Source organism: Salmo salar, chromosome 16 (assembly GCF_965601325.2).
Source record: "Salmo salar chromosome 16, fSalSal1, whole genome shotgun sequence".
NCBI classification, from domain to species: domain Eukaryota; kingdom Metazoa; phylum Chordata; class Actinopteri; order Salmoniformes; family Salmonidae; genus Salmo; species Salmo salar.
The window spans coordinates 88,400,001-88,415,000 of record NC_138306.1 but is presented as its reverse complement, the minus strand read 5'-3'; the positions used below and the strand labels follow the sequence as shown (position 1 = coordinate 88,415,000).

The 15,000-nt window shown below is 47.4% G+C and overlaps 2 protein-coding genes across 3 annotated transcripts in view; one reads left to right on the top strand and one right to left on the bottom strand.

Moving 5' to 3' along the window:
- The window catches only part of LOC106596921 (transforming growth factor-beta receptor-associated protein 1 homolog), a 68,441-nt gene extending 63,749 nt beyond the window's left edge, over positions 1-4,692 (top strand). For both annotated transcript variants that reach the window (XM_045698382.2, XM_045698380.2), the window contains exons 11-12: positions 255-703; positions 1,025-4,692. In XM_045698382.2, the coding sequence (XP_045554338.1) occupies positions 255-703; positions 1,025-1,216 (641 nt within the window). In that variant the 3' untranslated portion in view covers positions 1,217-4,692. The remainder of the gene's footprint in view (positions 1-254; positions 704-1,024) is intronic.
- Positions 4,693-9,242: 4,550 nt separating this feature from the next.
- LOC123727770 (uncharacterized) lies at positions 9,243-13,132 on the bottom strand. Its single transcript, XM_082962435.1, has 4 exons — positions 12,978-13,132; positions 11,120-11,200; positions 10,184-10,856; positions 9,243-9,378 (listed from the first exon to the last, which is right to left on the bottom strand). Exons 1-3 carry the CDS (start codon positions 13,130-13,132, stop codon positions 10,190-10,192), a joined length of 903 nt encoding a protein of 300 aa, XP_082818561.1. The 3' UTR covers positions 9,243-9,378; positions 10,184-10,189.
- Positions 13,133-15,000: the final 1,868 nt, after the last annotated feature.

The following is a 15,000-nucleotide window of genomic DNA, read 5'->3' as shown; positions in this document are numbered from 1 at the left end:
GTATTGTTACTGTTTAAACATGAGACAATACCAATACCCAACATTTAGTTTCCTGGCAGAATAATGGGCTCATCCAAAAGGACATGGTATGAGGCATGTAACCAGAGAATGTCTATAACCTGCTATAACCCTGGTCTTATCCATGATGACATGGCTATAACCTACCATAACCTATGGCTCTGTCCCTCCCTCCCTCCCTCCCTCCCTCCCTCCCTCCCTCCCTCCCTCCCTCCCTCCCTCCCTCCCTCCCTCAGGTAAGATCCAGGAGTATGACCAGTTGTTTCTGGAGAGAGCCACGCTCCACGGGAAACTAGAGGAGCACGATAAGGCGTTACACATCCTGGTGCACCAGCTCAAAGACTTCCCCGCTGCTGAGGCCTACTGCGTGAGGGGTTCCGCCTCCCGGGACCCGGCCTACCAGCAGCGCCTCCTCCACCTCCTTCTGGGGGTCTATCTGGACCGGGACCTTCCCAGTAGTACCGGCACTGGGGAGCTGGAGATGGCAGCGGTGGATCTGTTAAACCGGCACGGGGAGCTGTTTGACGCGGTGCGCGTGCTGGACCTGCTTCCTAAAGGGTGGTCCCTGCAGCTGCTTCGCCCGTTCCTCGGACGCGCCCTGCGGGGGAGTATGCACGCCTGCCGTACCTCCCAGGTTGCACTGGGGCTGGCGAGGTCAGAGAACCTACAGCTGCAGCACGACAGGGTGAGACTGGAACGATGAGACACACACACACTGCGCGCGCACACACACACACGTCAAACACGCACGCACACAAAATCAAATCACATTTTATTGGTCACATACACGTGTTTAGCAGATGTTATTGTGGGTGTAGCGAAATGCTTGTGTTTCTAGCTCCAACAGTGTAGTAATATCTAACCATTCACAACAATACACACACAACTCTGTATATTGTGTTTACTACAAAGCTCTTGTGATTTTAAATGTTTGTAATTGCTCCTACGTTCTGCTGAGTCATGATGAAGGTGAGATGTAACTCTGCCCATGTTGTCGTGTCATCAGTTGAAGCAGAGGAGAAGCCCAGTCCTGGTATCAGAGAAGAAGGGCTGTGTTCTGTGTCACAACACCTTCAGCGAGCCGGACTGTGTGTGTCTTCCAGGAGGCGTCCCCGTACACACACACTGTGCCGCCCAGAGGGTGGTACGGGACTCGCCCACCAGGAGACAACTAGCCAATAGCAACAACCACACATGAAGCCCCTTCCCACCACCACCCAATCCTCACCCAGAGCCAGTGTGATGGGAGGAGCCTAGCAGCAGCCCGGGCTGTGATTGGTTGCGTGTGGGGGGTCACATCAGATGATGACTATGGGGGATAAAAGCACAGCGGTTACCATGGCTACCGTGGTCCAGCATAGTGGGAGCAGCCCTGGAGCATACTCAGAAACACAGAGCTGACTACACTTCTCTACTGTGTGTGTGTGTGTGTGTGTGTGTGTGTGTGTGTGTGTGTGTGTGTGTGTGTGTGTGTGTGTGTGTGTGTGTGTGTGTGTGTGTGTGTGTGTGTGTGTGTGTGTGTGTGTGTGTGTGTGTGTGTGTGTGTGTGTGTGTGTGTGTGTGTGTGTGTGTGTGTGTGTGTGTGTTCATTTGTGAATGAATGAAGGAAGGTATTTATTCCAGTGCCACCATTCATAAACAACAGGGAGACTGATGACCGACTGAGTTGTGAATGAAGTTCTACAACAAGAACTAACTCCACATCATCCATAATGACTCTAAACATGCTATGTCTGTCCTGGTCCAGTGCTGAACCTCTGCTATGTCTGTCCTGGTCCAGTGCTGAACCTCTGCTATGTCTGTCCTGGTCCAGTGCTGAACCCCTCCTCTGCTATGTCTGTCCTGGTCCAGTGCTGAACCCTCCTCGCTATGTCTGTCCTGGTCCAGTGCTGAACCCCTCCTCTGCTATGTCTGTCCTGGTCCAGTGCTGAACCCCTCCTCTGCTATGTCTGTCCTGGTCCAGTGCTGAACCCCTCCTCTGCTATGTCTGTCCTGGTCCAGTGCTGAACCCCTCCTCTGCTATGTCTGTCCTGGTCCAGTGCTGAACCTCTGCTATGTCTGTCCTGGTCCAGTGCTGAACCCCTCCTCTGCTATGTCTGTCCTGGTCCAGTGCTGAACCCCTCCTCTGCTATGTCTGTCCTGGTCCAGTGCTGAACCCCTCCTCTGCTATGTCTGTCCTGGTCCAGTGCTGAACCCCTCCTCTGCTATGTCTGTCCTGGTCCAGTGCTGAACCCCTCCTCTGCTATGTCTGTCCTGGTCCAGTGCTGAACCCCTCCTCTGCTATGTCTGTCCTGGTCCAGTGCTGAACCCCTCCTCTGCTATGTCTGTCCTGGTCCAGTGCTGAACCTCTGCTATGTCTGTCCTGGTCCAGTGCTGAACCCCTCCTCTGCTATGTCTGTCCTGGTCCAGTGCTGAACCCCTCCTCTGCTATGTCTGTCCTGGTCCAGTGCTGAACCTCTGCTATGTCTGTCCTGGTCCAGTGCTGAACCTCTGCTATGTCTGTCCTGGTCCAGTGCTGAACCTCTGCTATGTCTGTCCTGGTCCAGTGCTGAACCTCTGCTATGTCTGTCCTGGTCCAGTGCTGAACCTCTGCTATGTCTGTCCTGGTCCAGTGCTGAACCTCTGCTATGTCTGTCCTGGTCCAGTGCTGAACCTCTGCTATGTCTGTCCTGGTCCAGTGCTAAACCTCTGCTATGTCTGTCCTGGTCCAGTGCTGAACCCCTCCTCTGTTATGTCTGTCCAGGCCCAAACCTGAGGTGAGTTTGAGTCTATCCCTGGGCAGGGTCTTACTGCAGAACACAGTACTAGCAGACCAGTTAGGCACCTCCTCCTTCACTACAGTGGCTCCTCTCTGCTGCTGGTATCTGAGACTGAACTTGAAGACGATGATTCCCCAGTGAGGCTGCGTTCACAGCCAGGAGAGTTCCTAAGTGTTGCTAAATGTTCTGCTGTGTTGCACACGCTCTCTCACCCCTCCAACCTGCTCCCCAACCCAAACCTTGTGTCCACACTTCTCAAGAACTGTCTCTCTGCCTTCAAGCAAAAAAACAATGGTTTGGTTTTCACTTTGCTAACCAAGGTGGGGTTGAAACATCCAGCTAACCTGATGCTAGCTGGTTTCAGCTCAGACCAGGGCCGTATTCATTAGGCACCAAACTGAAGAAAACGGGAGAGGGACTAGCTGAGCCATCTCGAAAAACAAACTTGTGTTCCTTTTCCACTGCAAAACGTTTCGCTTCGGTGTTCCCTGATGAACGTGACCCAGCTCTATGGGATGTGAAATGCTAAAACACTGAACAGAAGAATTGGCTAATGTTTCACTAACCAAAGCTACATTAAACCTGGTCCCAGATCTGTTCGTGCTCATGCCAACTTCATTGCTATTAGTCAAGCCAATTATATTTGGCATGACTATGAGTGACAAGGAGTTGTCATGGTGACACAAACAGACTGGCATTCAGGCTAAGCTATGTCCTATTTATAGAGTTCTCAGCTTTGTATCTGTCCCATTATGGTGTCAGTGACAGCATGGGCAGCACCACTGAGGCCATCACCATTTTAAAGTAGTACATTTTCAACAAAAAAATTATGTTTGAAAAAGTGTATTGCTCATATTAGTGATTTACCACCACCTGCATTGTCTGGGGTCTTGAACCAAATCTTGTAATTCATTTATTGTGGCCACTAGAAGGCGGTGATATAGCTTAAAGCCATTTACAAACTAAGCAAACCAATTTTGAAGAAGAAAATGCTCTGATCATTGACTGATCACTCCCAACTCATAGGAATCCCTGTCCAGTTGACTACTTTAAAATGGTGGAAGCGCTCAGTGGCAAAGCCCATGCAAATCGTGTTATTTCCAAGTAATGATCTCGATACATCTCTATGGTCCTGTCCCAGTTCATGTAGATCAGTGAACAACATGATTGTGGGTCGAACAAAGCAAGAAATCAGCCTTTGTATTAACACACTGATTTACAGGGAATCCTTCAATTATGCAACTTAGCCGGTAAAATATACATTTGTTTTAGTACTGATGCGTTAAAACCAGATGAGCATTTTGTGAACAGTAAAAGGGAAAATGCATTGCAGTCTTTGTTTTAATGCTTTAATTGTTTTGTTCTCACGCTGCTTGCAAGGTTTATAGCAAACGGATTTATCTGTCAAAAAAACTATTTTGACTTTTTAAAATGTGTGAAATGTCAAACTTTTGATGGATTTTGCAATAGACCATTTGATGAGCACAGACTAAGTGAAACTCCTCTTCTCACACACACACACACACACACACACACACACTTCCTTCTCTGTTCTTCTTCTCTATGATGAAGATTCAGTTTGTTTCTCTGTTGGTGAAGGGTGTTGTGTGTCTGTCTGTTCCTCAGGTGGCACCCTATTTCCTATATAATACACAACATTTAACCAGGACCTCTGTCCATTTGGGGATGGAGCTCTGATCAAAACAATGTTTATTTTTAATTCAGCCTTTAATTGAAAAGCCTGTCCTGATCACAGTGCTACCATGTGAATAGAAACAGCCAGGTATGACTCTACATGTTGTAGATGAAGGTGTTGCTGTCTGCCTCTCTATTCCCTCCATACTTCACTACTGCTTTGATCGGTTCTGTACTTAATGTTCTGTTATTTCATAAAGGAATGAATCGCTGTCCGTTACATGATTGAAGACCTAAATGATGTTTCTTTAATCATTGAAAGAGGGTGTAGTAGGATGGAAGTCTTCAAGGTTTTGTTACACGCCAAAGGTATTGTTCCCCTGATATTTGGGGAAAACACAAATACAAAATAATAATTATTGTGTATGTAAAGCCAGTAGCATATTTGTGGCATGGTGGACTATTCCAGTCGCTGATTCCATGCACAGTGATTGGCCAGGATAACTAGGTCAGGCGTACCGATTGGACACATTAATCACAGTAACTCCACCCCCCCAAGAGTGGCACGTTTTGGAGGAGATGATGTCAGTGGACAACACCTTTAACACTGTCTGGCTCCCTATTTAGTATGTAGTGCACTACTTTGGACCAGAGCACATAATGGGTCTGGTCAAAAGTAGTGCACAATATAGGACATTGGGTTCCATTTCAGACAGCTTCAGTACCATCCATCTTTCTGTATGGTCATCTCTGGATGGATATTCAAAATGGACCCATCTTTTCCATCACTTCTCAGATCATTTCAGTGACGTCTGATTTCAAGATTAGCCTGTTTATAGATTTTTACATGTTGAATAACATCTTAACTTTGGTTCCAGGCTTCCTTCTGTTTAGTGCCTGGGCTGTCGACGTTCTACACATGGGCTCAGGTCTAAAGTAGTGCACTATATAGGGAATGGGGTGCCATTTGGGATGTAGTGGTTTACTCTGCACAAACAAGGACTTACTGTCTTCTGCCTTCTCCCCTGACACCAATAACACAATGTGTATAAACATGACCTTAAACAAACCACCTCTCTGACTCTCTCCCTCTCTGGCCCTCTCCCTCTCTGGCCCTCTCCCTCTCTGGCCCTCTCCCTCTCTGGCCCTCTCCCTCTCTGACTCTCTCCCTCTCTGGCCCTCTCCCTCTCTGGCCCTCTCCCTCTCTGGCCCTCTCCCTCTCTGGCCCTCTCCCTCTCTGGACCTCTCCCTCTCTGGCCCTCTCCCTCTCTGGCCCTCTCCCTCTCTGGACCTCTGGCCCCTCCCTCTGGCCTCTCCCTCCGGCCCTCTCCCTCTCTGGCCCTCTCCCTCTCTGGCCCTCTCCCTCTCTGGCCCTCTCCCTCTCTGGCCCTCTCCCTCTCTGGCCCTCTCCCTCTCTGGCTCTCTCCCTCTCTGGCCCTCTCCCTCTCTGGCCCTCTCCCTCTCTGGCCCTCTCCCTCTCTGGCCCTCTCCCTCTCTGGCCCTCTCCCTCTCTGGCTCTCTCCCTCTCTGGCCCTCTCCCTCTCTGGCCCTCTCCCTCTCTGGCTCTCTCCCTCTCTGGCTCTCTCCCTCTCTGGCTCTCTCCCTCTCTGGCCCTCTCCCTCTCTGGCCCTCTCCCTCTCTGGCCCTCTCCCTCTCTGGCCCTCTCCCTCTCTGGCCCTCTCCCTCTCTGGCTCTCTCCCTCTCTGGCTCTGGCCCTCTCCCTCTCTGGCTCTCTCCCTCTCTGGCCCTCTCCCTCTCTGGCCCTCTCCCTCTCTGGACCTCTGGCCCTCTCCCTCTCTGGCTCTCTCCCTCTCTGGCCCTCTCCCTCTCTGGCCCTCTCCCTCTCTGGCCCTCTCCCTCTCTGGCCCTCTCCCTCTCTGGCCCTCTCCCTCTCTGGCCCTCTCCCTCTCTGGCCCTCTCCCTCTCTGGCCCTCTCCCTCTCTGGACCTCTCCCTCTCTGGACCTCTGGCCCTCTCCCTCTCTGGACCTCTCCCTCTCTGGACCTCTGGCCCTCTCCCTCTCTGGCCCTCTCCCTCTCTGGCCCTCTCCCTCTCTGGCTCTCTCCCTCTCTGGCCCTCTCCCTCTCTGGCCCTCTCCCTCTCTGGACCTCTCCCTCTCTGGACCTCTCCCTCTCTGGCCCTCTCCCTCTCTGGACCTCTCCCTCTCTGGCCCTCTCCCTCTCTGGCCCTCTCCCTCTCTGGCCCTCTCCCTCTCTGGCCCTCTCCCTCTCTGGCCCTCTCCCTCTCTGGCCCTCTCCCTCTCTGGCCCTCTCCCTCTCTGGCTCTCTCCCTCTCTGGCCCTCTCCCTCTCTGGCCCTCTCCCTCTCTGGCCCTCTCCCTCTCTGGCCCTCTCCCTCTCTGGACCTCTGGCCCTCTCCCTCTCTGGCTCTCTCCCTCTCTGGCTCTCTCCCTCTCTGGCCCTCTCCCTTGCCTCTCCTCTCTGGCCCTCTCCCTCTCTGGCCCTCTCCCTCTCTGGCCCTCTCCCTCTCTGGCCCTCTCCCTCTCTGGACCCTCTCCCTCTCTGGACCTCTGGCCCTCTCCCTCTCTGGCTCTCTCCCTCTCTGGCTCTCTCCCTCTCTGGCTCTCTCCCTCTCTGGGCCCTCTCCCTCTCTGGCCCTCTCCCTCTCTGGCCCTCTCCCTCTCTGGCCCCTCTCCCTCTCTGGACCTCTCCCTCTCTGGACCCTCTGGCCCTCTCCCTCTCTGGACCTCTCCCTCTCTGGACCTCTGGCCCCTCTCCCTCTCTGGCCCTCTCCCTCTCTGGCCCCTCTCCCTCTCTGGCCCCTCTCCCCTCTCTGGCCCTCTCCCTCTCTGGCCCCTCTCCCTCTCTGGACCTCTCCCTCTCTGGACCTCTCCCTCTCTGGCCCTCTCCCTCTCTGGCCCTCTCCCTCTCTGGCCCTCTCCCTCTCTGGCCCTCTCCCTCTCTGGACCTCTGGCCCTCTCCCTCTCTGGCTCTCTCCCTCTCTGGCCCTCTCTCTCTCCTGATGTATTTTATAAATATATAGATACTGGTATGTGTATATACTGTATATATAGTAGTTTGTTGCTTTGTAAATCAATGTAGGTGGAATGTACAACATGTGAAGATGTCCATTTTAATAAACATGTCTACATGCTGACATCAGTTGGTGGTTATATTGTAATGTGATTTAACAAATCGTCATATCACATGAAAGTAGATAAATACACAAGTACATAAAGAATCCATCCAGATCATTGGATCTGATTCTATATGTGACAATCATTTGCAAGAGAGGTTGTGAAGATTATAGATCCAGATTACATTATAAAATGTAATTTACTGTTGAGTCAACCACCAGATCCACCCATGTAAAAGCAATGTGTCCTTTTCCGACTTCTGAAGCGGTGTCTCCTTGTTCAGTCTGTGTTACCGTGGAGACGTGAGCGTTCTGTCATCCTTCCCTAGAGGAGATACTTCTCTGTAAAGAAACCGTACGGGGCTGGATTAGAGCCAAGCCAGCATGACGGATTTGTTGTGGACACACACACACCTCTGGTTGTGCTGAAGCAGCCTTCACAGTGCACTGTCCCTCTGGAGCCACATACTGTCTCCTACATGTAGGTCTCCACCTCACACTGTAGAGGAAGATGGGTTCAGAGACAGATTATTTCAATCACATGAATAACTGCCTACTGATTGACTGACTGCCTGCTGATTGACTGACTGCCTGCTGATTGACTGACTGCCTGCTGATTGACTGACTGCCTGCTGATTGACTGACTGCCTGCTGATTGACTGCCAACTGATTGACTGACTGCCAGCTGATTGACTGACTGCCTGCTGATTGACTGACTGCCTGCTGATTGACTGCCAACTGATTGACTGACTGCCAACTGATTGACTGACTGCCTGCTGATTGACTGACTGCCTGCTGATTGACTGCCAACTGATTGACTGACTGCCAACTGATTGACTGACTGCCTGCTGATTGACTGACTGCCTGCTGATTGACTGACTGACTGCACACATGATACACATCTAGAGGGCATATCCAGTTATCACTACAGCACAACTATGTGGAATGTGTGACTTCCTGTAGATGTGTGTTGAATAGATAGACGTGTAGATGTGTGAGACTGCCACACTATTCCCTATATAGTGCACTACTTTTGACCAGAGCCTATAGGATCCATTGGGACTGGTCTGAAGTGGTGCAGTTTAAAGAGCTTAGGAGAGGCAATTGGGACACACATAGATATATGTTGAATAGACAGGTGTGTTGCTTTACCTTGAAGCAGGATGAGTGGCTGTAGATCTGAAGATCCTCCAGGATCATGTTGGCTCCAGCCACCATTGGTTTACAGCAGTACGAACACAGGCCCTTGGTCACACTCCTGTACAGCAGAGGGCAGTAGTGAGTTGGGTATAGAGAGAACACAGTGTTAGCACCTGTGATGTTCAATAAGACAAACACAGTCCTGATACAGTGTTCATTTACACATTATAATCTTTAACATTTATTGAACTGTTCAGACAAATTGATTTGCTACATGAACACAAAACAAATGGCTGACATGTTGGGTATGGACTAGAGAGGAGAGTCTGGGTTGGAGTCAGGACTGACCTGTTAGGTATGGAGAGGAGAGTCTGGGTTGGAGTCAGGACTGACCTGTTAGGTATGGAGAGGAGAGTCTGGGTTGGAGTCAGGACTGACCTGTTAGGTATGGAGAGGAGAGTCTGGGTTGGAGTCAGGACTGACCTGTTAGGTATGGAGAGGAGAGTCTGGGTTGGAGTCAGGACTGACCTGTTAGGTATGGAGAGGAGAGTCTGGGTTGGAGTCAGGACTGACCTGTTAGGTATGGAGAGGAGAGTCTGGGTTGGAGTCAGGACTGACCTGTTAGGTATGGAGAGGAGAGTCTGGGTTGGAGTCAGGACTGACCTGTTAGGTATGGAGAGGAGAGTCTGGGTTGGAGTCAGGGAGGGAGGGTCAGTGAGTCTGGTCTCTGAACTGAGAGAGGAGAGAATGAAGAAGGATTGTTATGGTGTCGCTGACCCTGCTCAGTCCTGATTCATTTAGGATTTTAGACAAATCTGACAGAGTTGATCAAATCTCCGGACACATTTTATCGGAATCACAGTTTTGAGATAATATTATTTATCTATTGCAAGAAAATACATAAAATCATTTTTCAGTTCATATTCATTATTGTCAGTTTTTAGAATTTTAAACACTTTTTTGGAGAGTTTGAAATCCGTAGAAAGGCATTTCCAGGCATAGAGCCAACATAGAAATGAATAACATTGGAAATATTTAGAGAATTCTAAAAACAAATATTCCCCCTTATGACAGCCTGGTCTCATAGACTAGACGTAACATAGTAAAAATAATTCCAGGACAAATCAGTATGATATGTTACGTTGGGTATGGTTGCATAAGACAGAAGGTTACTTAAGGCAAAACCCCAAATGTTGCGTGTTCAAATCTCATCATGGACAACTTTAGCATTTTAGCCAATTAGCAACATTGCAACTACCCTTTAACTTAACTCCTAATCTTAACCCTAACCCCTAGCCTAGCTAATGTTATCCACCTAGCTAACATTAGCTTTAGCCACCTAGCCAACGTAAGCCACAACAAATTGGAATTCGTAACATATCATACATTTAGCAAATTCCTCTTTTGGCTGTGCTGGGTGGAGATAAGAGTACATGGTCATTAAGGCCAGATCGTTCTTCAAGATGTTCAAACGTTCATAGATGACCAGCAGGATCAAATAATAATCACAGTGCAGAGTTAAAAAGTAAGAAAGTACCTGATCTCACTGATTGAAGCTTGGAGCATTGGTGACTCGGTCATTGGAGGTGGTGGTGGTGGAGTTGTTGGAGGTGGTGGTGGTGGAGTTGTTGGAGGTGGTGGTGGTGGAGTTGTTGGAGGTGGTGGTAGAGTTGTTGGTGGTGGTGGTGGAGTTGTTGAAGGTGGTGGTGGTGGTGGTGGAGTTGTTGGAGGAGGTGGTGGTGGTGGAGTTGTTGGAGGAGGTGGTGGTGGTGGAGTTGTTGGAGGTGGTGGTGGAGTTGTTGGAAGTGGTGGTGGTAGAGTTGTTGGAGTTGGTGGAGTTGTTGGAGGTGGTGGAGGTGGTGGTGGTGGAGTTGTTGGAGGGGGTGGTGGTGGAGTTGTTGGAGGAGGTGGTGGTGGTACAGTTGCTGGAGGTGGTGGTGGAGTTGGGGGTGGTGGTGGTAGAGTTGTTGGAGGTGGTGGAGTTGTTGGAGGTGGTGGTGGTGGAGTTGTTGGAGGGGGTGGTGGTGGAGTTGTTGGAGGGGGTGGTGGTGGAGTTGTTGGAGGAGGTGGTGGTACAGTTGTTGGAGGTGGTGGTGGAGTTGTTGGGGGTGGTGGTGGTGGTACAGTTGTTGGAGGTGGTGGTGGAGTTGTTGGGGGTGGTGGTGGTAGAGTTGTTGGAGGTGGTGGAGTTGTTGGGACTGCCGGTGGCTCTTCATCAGTGATGTGGGTAATGGAGTGGGGGAGTACTTCTGGAGGGCTTAGTGGGGAGTAGAATAGTTTTTTGGGGGAGGAAAAGACCCTTGCAGTAAAGAGGGACAAGGATGGGCTCTTCAGCGATGAGCTTCTACATGACCACACGGAAATGAAACAACATTTTTGGTCAGTTACTGTAATACAGCATTAAATAAAAGCTCACATACATAATCAAACTTTAAATTCATGTAAAGTCACTTGTTCTATGTGTCTGACTTACGTGGGGGAGTTTAGGGACTTTGGGGAGGTGCTGCCAGGACTTCTGGCTGTCTTGGAGTCTTTCATGCTCTTTGAGGTGGTGCTGTGAGGAGAGGGAAGACAGTTACGGTTCAGTGCACTAATAGGAGGGATAAGTGCACTAATAGGAGGGATAAGTGCACGAATAGGAGGGTCTGACAGTTTTTTTGTGAGTTTGGTACAATTTTAGTCCCCTGAGTTCGAATTTGGACCTCTTTACCTTAAAACGAAGGACACAGTCTTGGTCTTTGTTGGAAGTGGAGGGCTGAGGTAAAACGAAACAAAGGTAAAACACAAATACATTTGTGAGGTAAAGAGACACACCTGTGTGAGAATGACTAAATATGATGAAGAAACAGGTAGAGAGTGACTATCAGTTAGAGAAAACACTGTGACTACCAGATAGTAGATATAGAGTTAAAGAAAACACTGTGACTACCAGATAGTAGATATAGAGTTAAAGAAAACACTGTGACTACCAGATAGTAGATATAGAGTTAAAGAAAACACTGTGCCTACCAGATAGTAGATATAGAGTTAAAGAAAACACTGTGACTACCAGATAGTAGATATAGAGTTAAAGAAAACACTGTCACCACCAGATAGTAGATATAGAGTTAAAGAAAACACTGTGACTACCAGATAGTAGATATAGAGTTAAAGAAAACACTGTGACTACCAGATAGTAGATATAGACTTAAAGAAAACACTGTGACTACCAGATAGTAGATATACACTACCGTTCAAAAGTTTGGGGTCACTTAGAAATGTTTTTGTTTTTGAAAGAAAAGCAATTTTTTTTGTCCATTTAAAATAACATCAAATTGATCAGAAATACAGTGTAGACATTGTTAATGTTGTAAAGGACTATTGTAGCTGGAAACGGCAGATTTTATTTATAGAATATCTACATAGGTGTAGAGGCCCATTATCAGCAGCCATCACTCCTGTGTTCCAATGGCACGTTGTGTTAGTTAATCCAAGTTTATCATTTTAAAAGGCTAATTAATCATTAGAAAACCCTTTTGCAATTATGCTAGCACAGCTGAAAACTGTTGTTCTGATTAAAGAAGCAATAAAACTGGCCTTCTTTAGACTAGTTGAGTATCTGGAGCGTCAGCATTTGTGGGTTCGATTACAGGCTCAAAATGGCCAGAAACAAAGAACCTTCTTCTGAAACTTGTCAGTCTACTCTTGTTCTGAGAAATGAAGTCATTCAATGTGAGAAATTGCCAAGAAACTTCACAGAACAAAGCAAACTGGCTCTAACCAGAATAGAAAGAGGAGTGGGAGGCCCGGGTGCACAACTGAGCAAGAAGACAAGTATATTAGTGTCTAGTTTGAGAAACGGACACCTCATAAGTCCTCAACTGGCAGCTTCATTAAATAGTACCCGCAAAACACCAGTCTCAATGTCAACAGTGAAGAGGCGACTCCGGGATGCTGGCCTTCTAGGCAGGAACGCTGCTAAGATAAACATAATGTAAATGTACCTCTTGGTCAGATGGTTGACTGGGGTGCTAGGGCTGGCAGTGGAAGGGTTGGGCTGGCCCACCTCAGACTGCAGGTTGTGGTTAGCATCAAACAGACAGAGGGAGATGGATGTTAGAGAGAGAGAATTCTACCAAATTTGATATTGTCAAATCATTTGGATGTTTGACATTGGTAAACTTCTTACCATGGTGACAGTGTCAGTAGATTTGAGACAGCTCAGAACCTCTCCACACTGTGTGTGTGTGTGTGTGTGTGTGTAGTGTGTGGTATGTGTGTGTGTACTTGTGTATGTGTTTGTCTCTAAGGATGTGTGTGTTTTTGTGTGTGTGTGTGTGTCCCCCACTTACTCCACTAGCTCCTCCTCCTCCTCCATGCTGCGTCTGATCCAGCTGTTGTCTTTCAGCAGACTGGTCTTCTTCCTGCTGCTGTCAGCGATGTTCTGACTGGCACTCATCTCCTTACTCCATCTGACAGGCTTAGACTTCTGACTGAAAACAGACATTGTAGAAAGCAGGCGAGGATGTTCCAATCTGTGCTAGAAGAAAAATAAAATGTAACAAAGATATTGGTGTGATGAACACTCACCTACCTGGGTCACCTGCCACGTTCCAACATTCCAATTACCTGTCCTGAGGACATACCTGAATGTGGATTTATCTGTTTTATGATGAACGCTTCCTGATGTGGTTAATAGGGTTGTCATGGCTTAATAGTGTTGTTATGGCTTAATAGTGTTGTCATGGCTTAATAGTGTTGTTAGGGCTTAATAGTGTTGCTATGGCTTAATAGTGTTGACATGGCTTAATAGTGTTGTTATGGCTTAATAGTGTTGCTATGGCTTAATAGTGTTGCTATGGCTTAATAGTGTTGTCATGGCTTAATAGTGTTGCTATGGCTTAATAGTGTTGCTATGGCTTAATAGTGTTGCTATGGCTTAATAGTGTTGTTATGGCTTAATAGTGTTGTCATGGCTTAATAGTGTTGTCATGGCTTAATAGTGTTGCTATGGCTTAATAGTGTTGTCATGGCTTAATAGTGTTGTTAGGGCTTAATAGTGTTGCTATGGCTTAATAGTGTTCACATGGCGTAATAGTGTTTTTATGGCTTAATAGTGTTGTCATGGCTTAATAGTGTTGCTATGGCTTAATAGTGTTGCTATGGCTTAATAGTGTTGTCATGGCTTAATAGTGTTGTCATGGCTTAATAGTGTTGCTATGGCTTAATAGTGTTGCTATGGCTTAATAGTGTTGTCATGGCTTAATAGTGTTGTTATGGCTTAATAGTGTTGTCATGGCTTAATAGTGTTGTCATGTCTTAATAGTGTTGCTATGGCTTAATAGTGTTGTCATGGCTTAATAGTGTTGTCATGGCTTAATAGTGTTGTCATGGCTTAATAGTGTTGCTATGGCTTAATAGTGTTGTCATGGCTTAATAGTGTTGTCATGGCTTAATAGTGTTGCCATGGCTTAATAGTGTTGTTATGGCTTAATAGTGTTGTTATGGCTTAATAGTGTTGACATGGCTTAATAGTGTTGACATGGCTTAATAGTGTTGTCATGGCTTAATAGTGTTGCTATGGCTTAATAGTGTTGCTATGGCTTAATAGTGTTGTCATGGCTTAATAGTGTTGTCATGGCTTAATAGTGTTGCCATGGCTTAATAGTGTTGTTATGGCTTAATAGTGTTGTTATGGCTTAATAGTGTTGACATGGCTTAATAGTGTTGTCATGGCTTAATAGTGTTGCTATGGCTTAATAGTGTTGTCATGGCTTAATAGTGTTGCTATGGCTTAATAGTGTTGTTAGGACTTAATAGTGTTGTTATGGCTTAATAGTGTTGTCATGGCTTAATAGTGTTGCTATGGCTTAATAGTGTTGTCATGGCTTAATAGTGTTGTTAGGGCTTAATAGTGTTGCTATGGCTTAATAGTGTTCACATGGCGTAATAGTGTTGTTATGGCGTAATAGTGTTGTCATGGCTTAATAGTGTTGCTATGGCTTAATAGTGTTGTCATGGCTTAATAGTGTTGTCATGGCTTAATAGTGTTGTCATGGCTTAATAGTGTTGTCATGGCTTAATAGTGTTGCTATGGCTTAATAGTGTTGACATGGCTTAATAGTGTTGTCATGGCTTAATAGTGTTGCTATGGCTTAATAGTGTTGTCATGGCTTAATAGTGTTGCTATGGCTTAATAGTGTTGTTAGGACTTAATAGTGTTGTTATGGCTTAATAGTGTTGCTATGGCTTAATAGTGTTGTCATGGCTTAATAGTGTTGTTAGGGCTTAATAGTGTTGCTATGGCTTAATAGTGTTCACATGGCGTAATAGTGTTGTTATGGCGTAATAGTGTTGTCATGGCTTAATAGTGTT

Coding starts and splice junctions, on each gene's coding strand:
- LOC123727770 (XM_082962435.1), bottom strand. CDS start 13,132: ATGTCTGTTTTCAGTCAGAAGTCTAAGCCTGTCAGATGGAGTAAGGAG. Junction 11,201..12,977: donor GAGGAGGAGGAGCTAGTGGA/GTAAGTGGGGGA, acceptor CTCTCCTCACAG/CACCACCTCAAAGAGCATGA. Junction 10,857..11,119: donor AAGTCCCTAAACTCCCCCAC/GTAAGTCAGACA, acceptor TCACTGATGAAG/AGCCACCGGCAGTCCCAACA.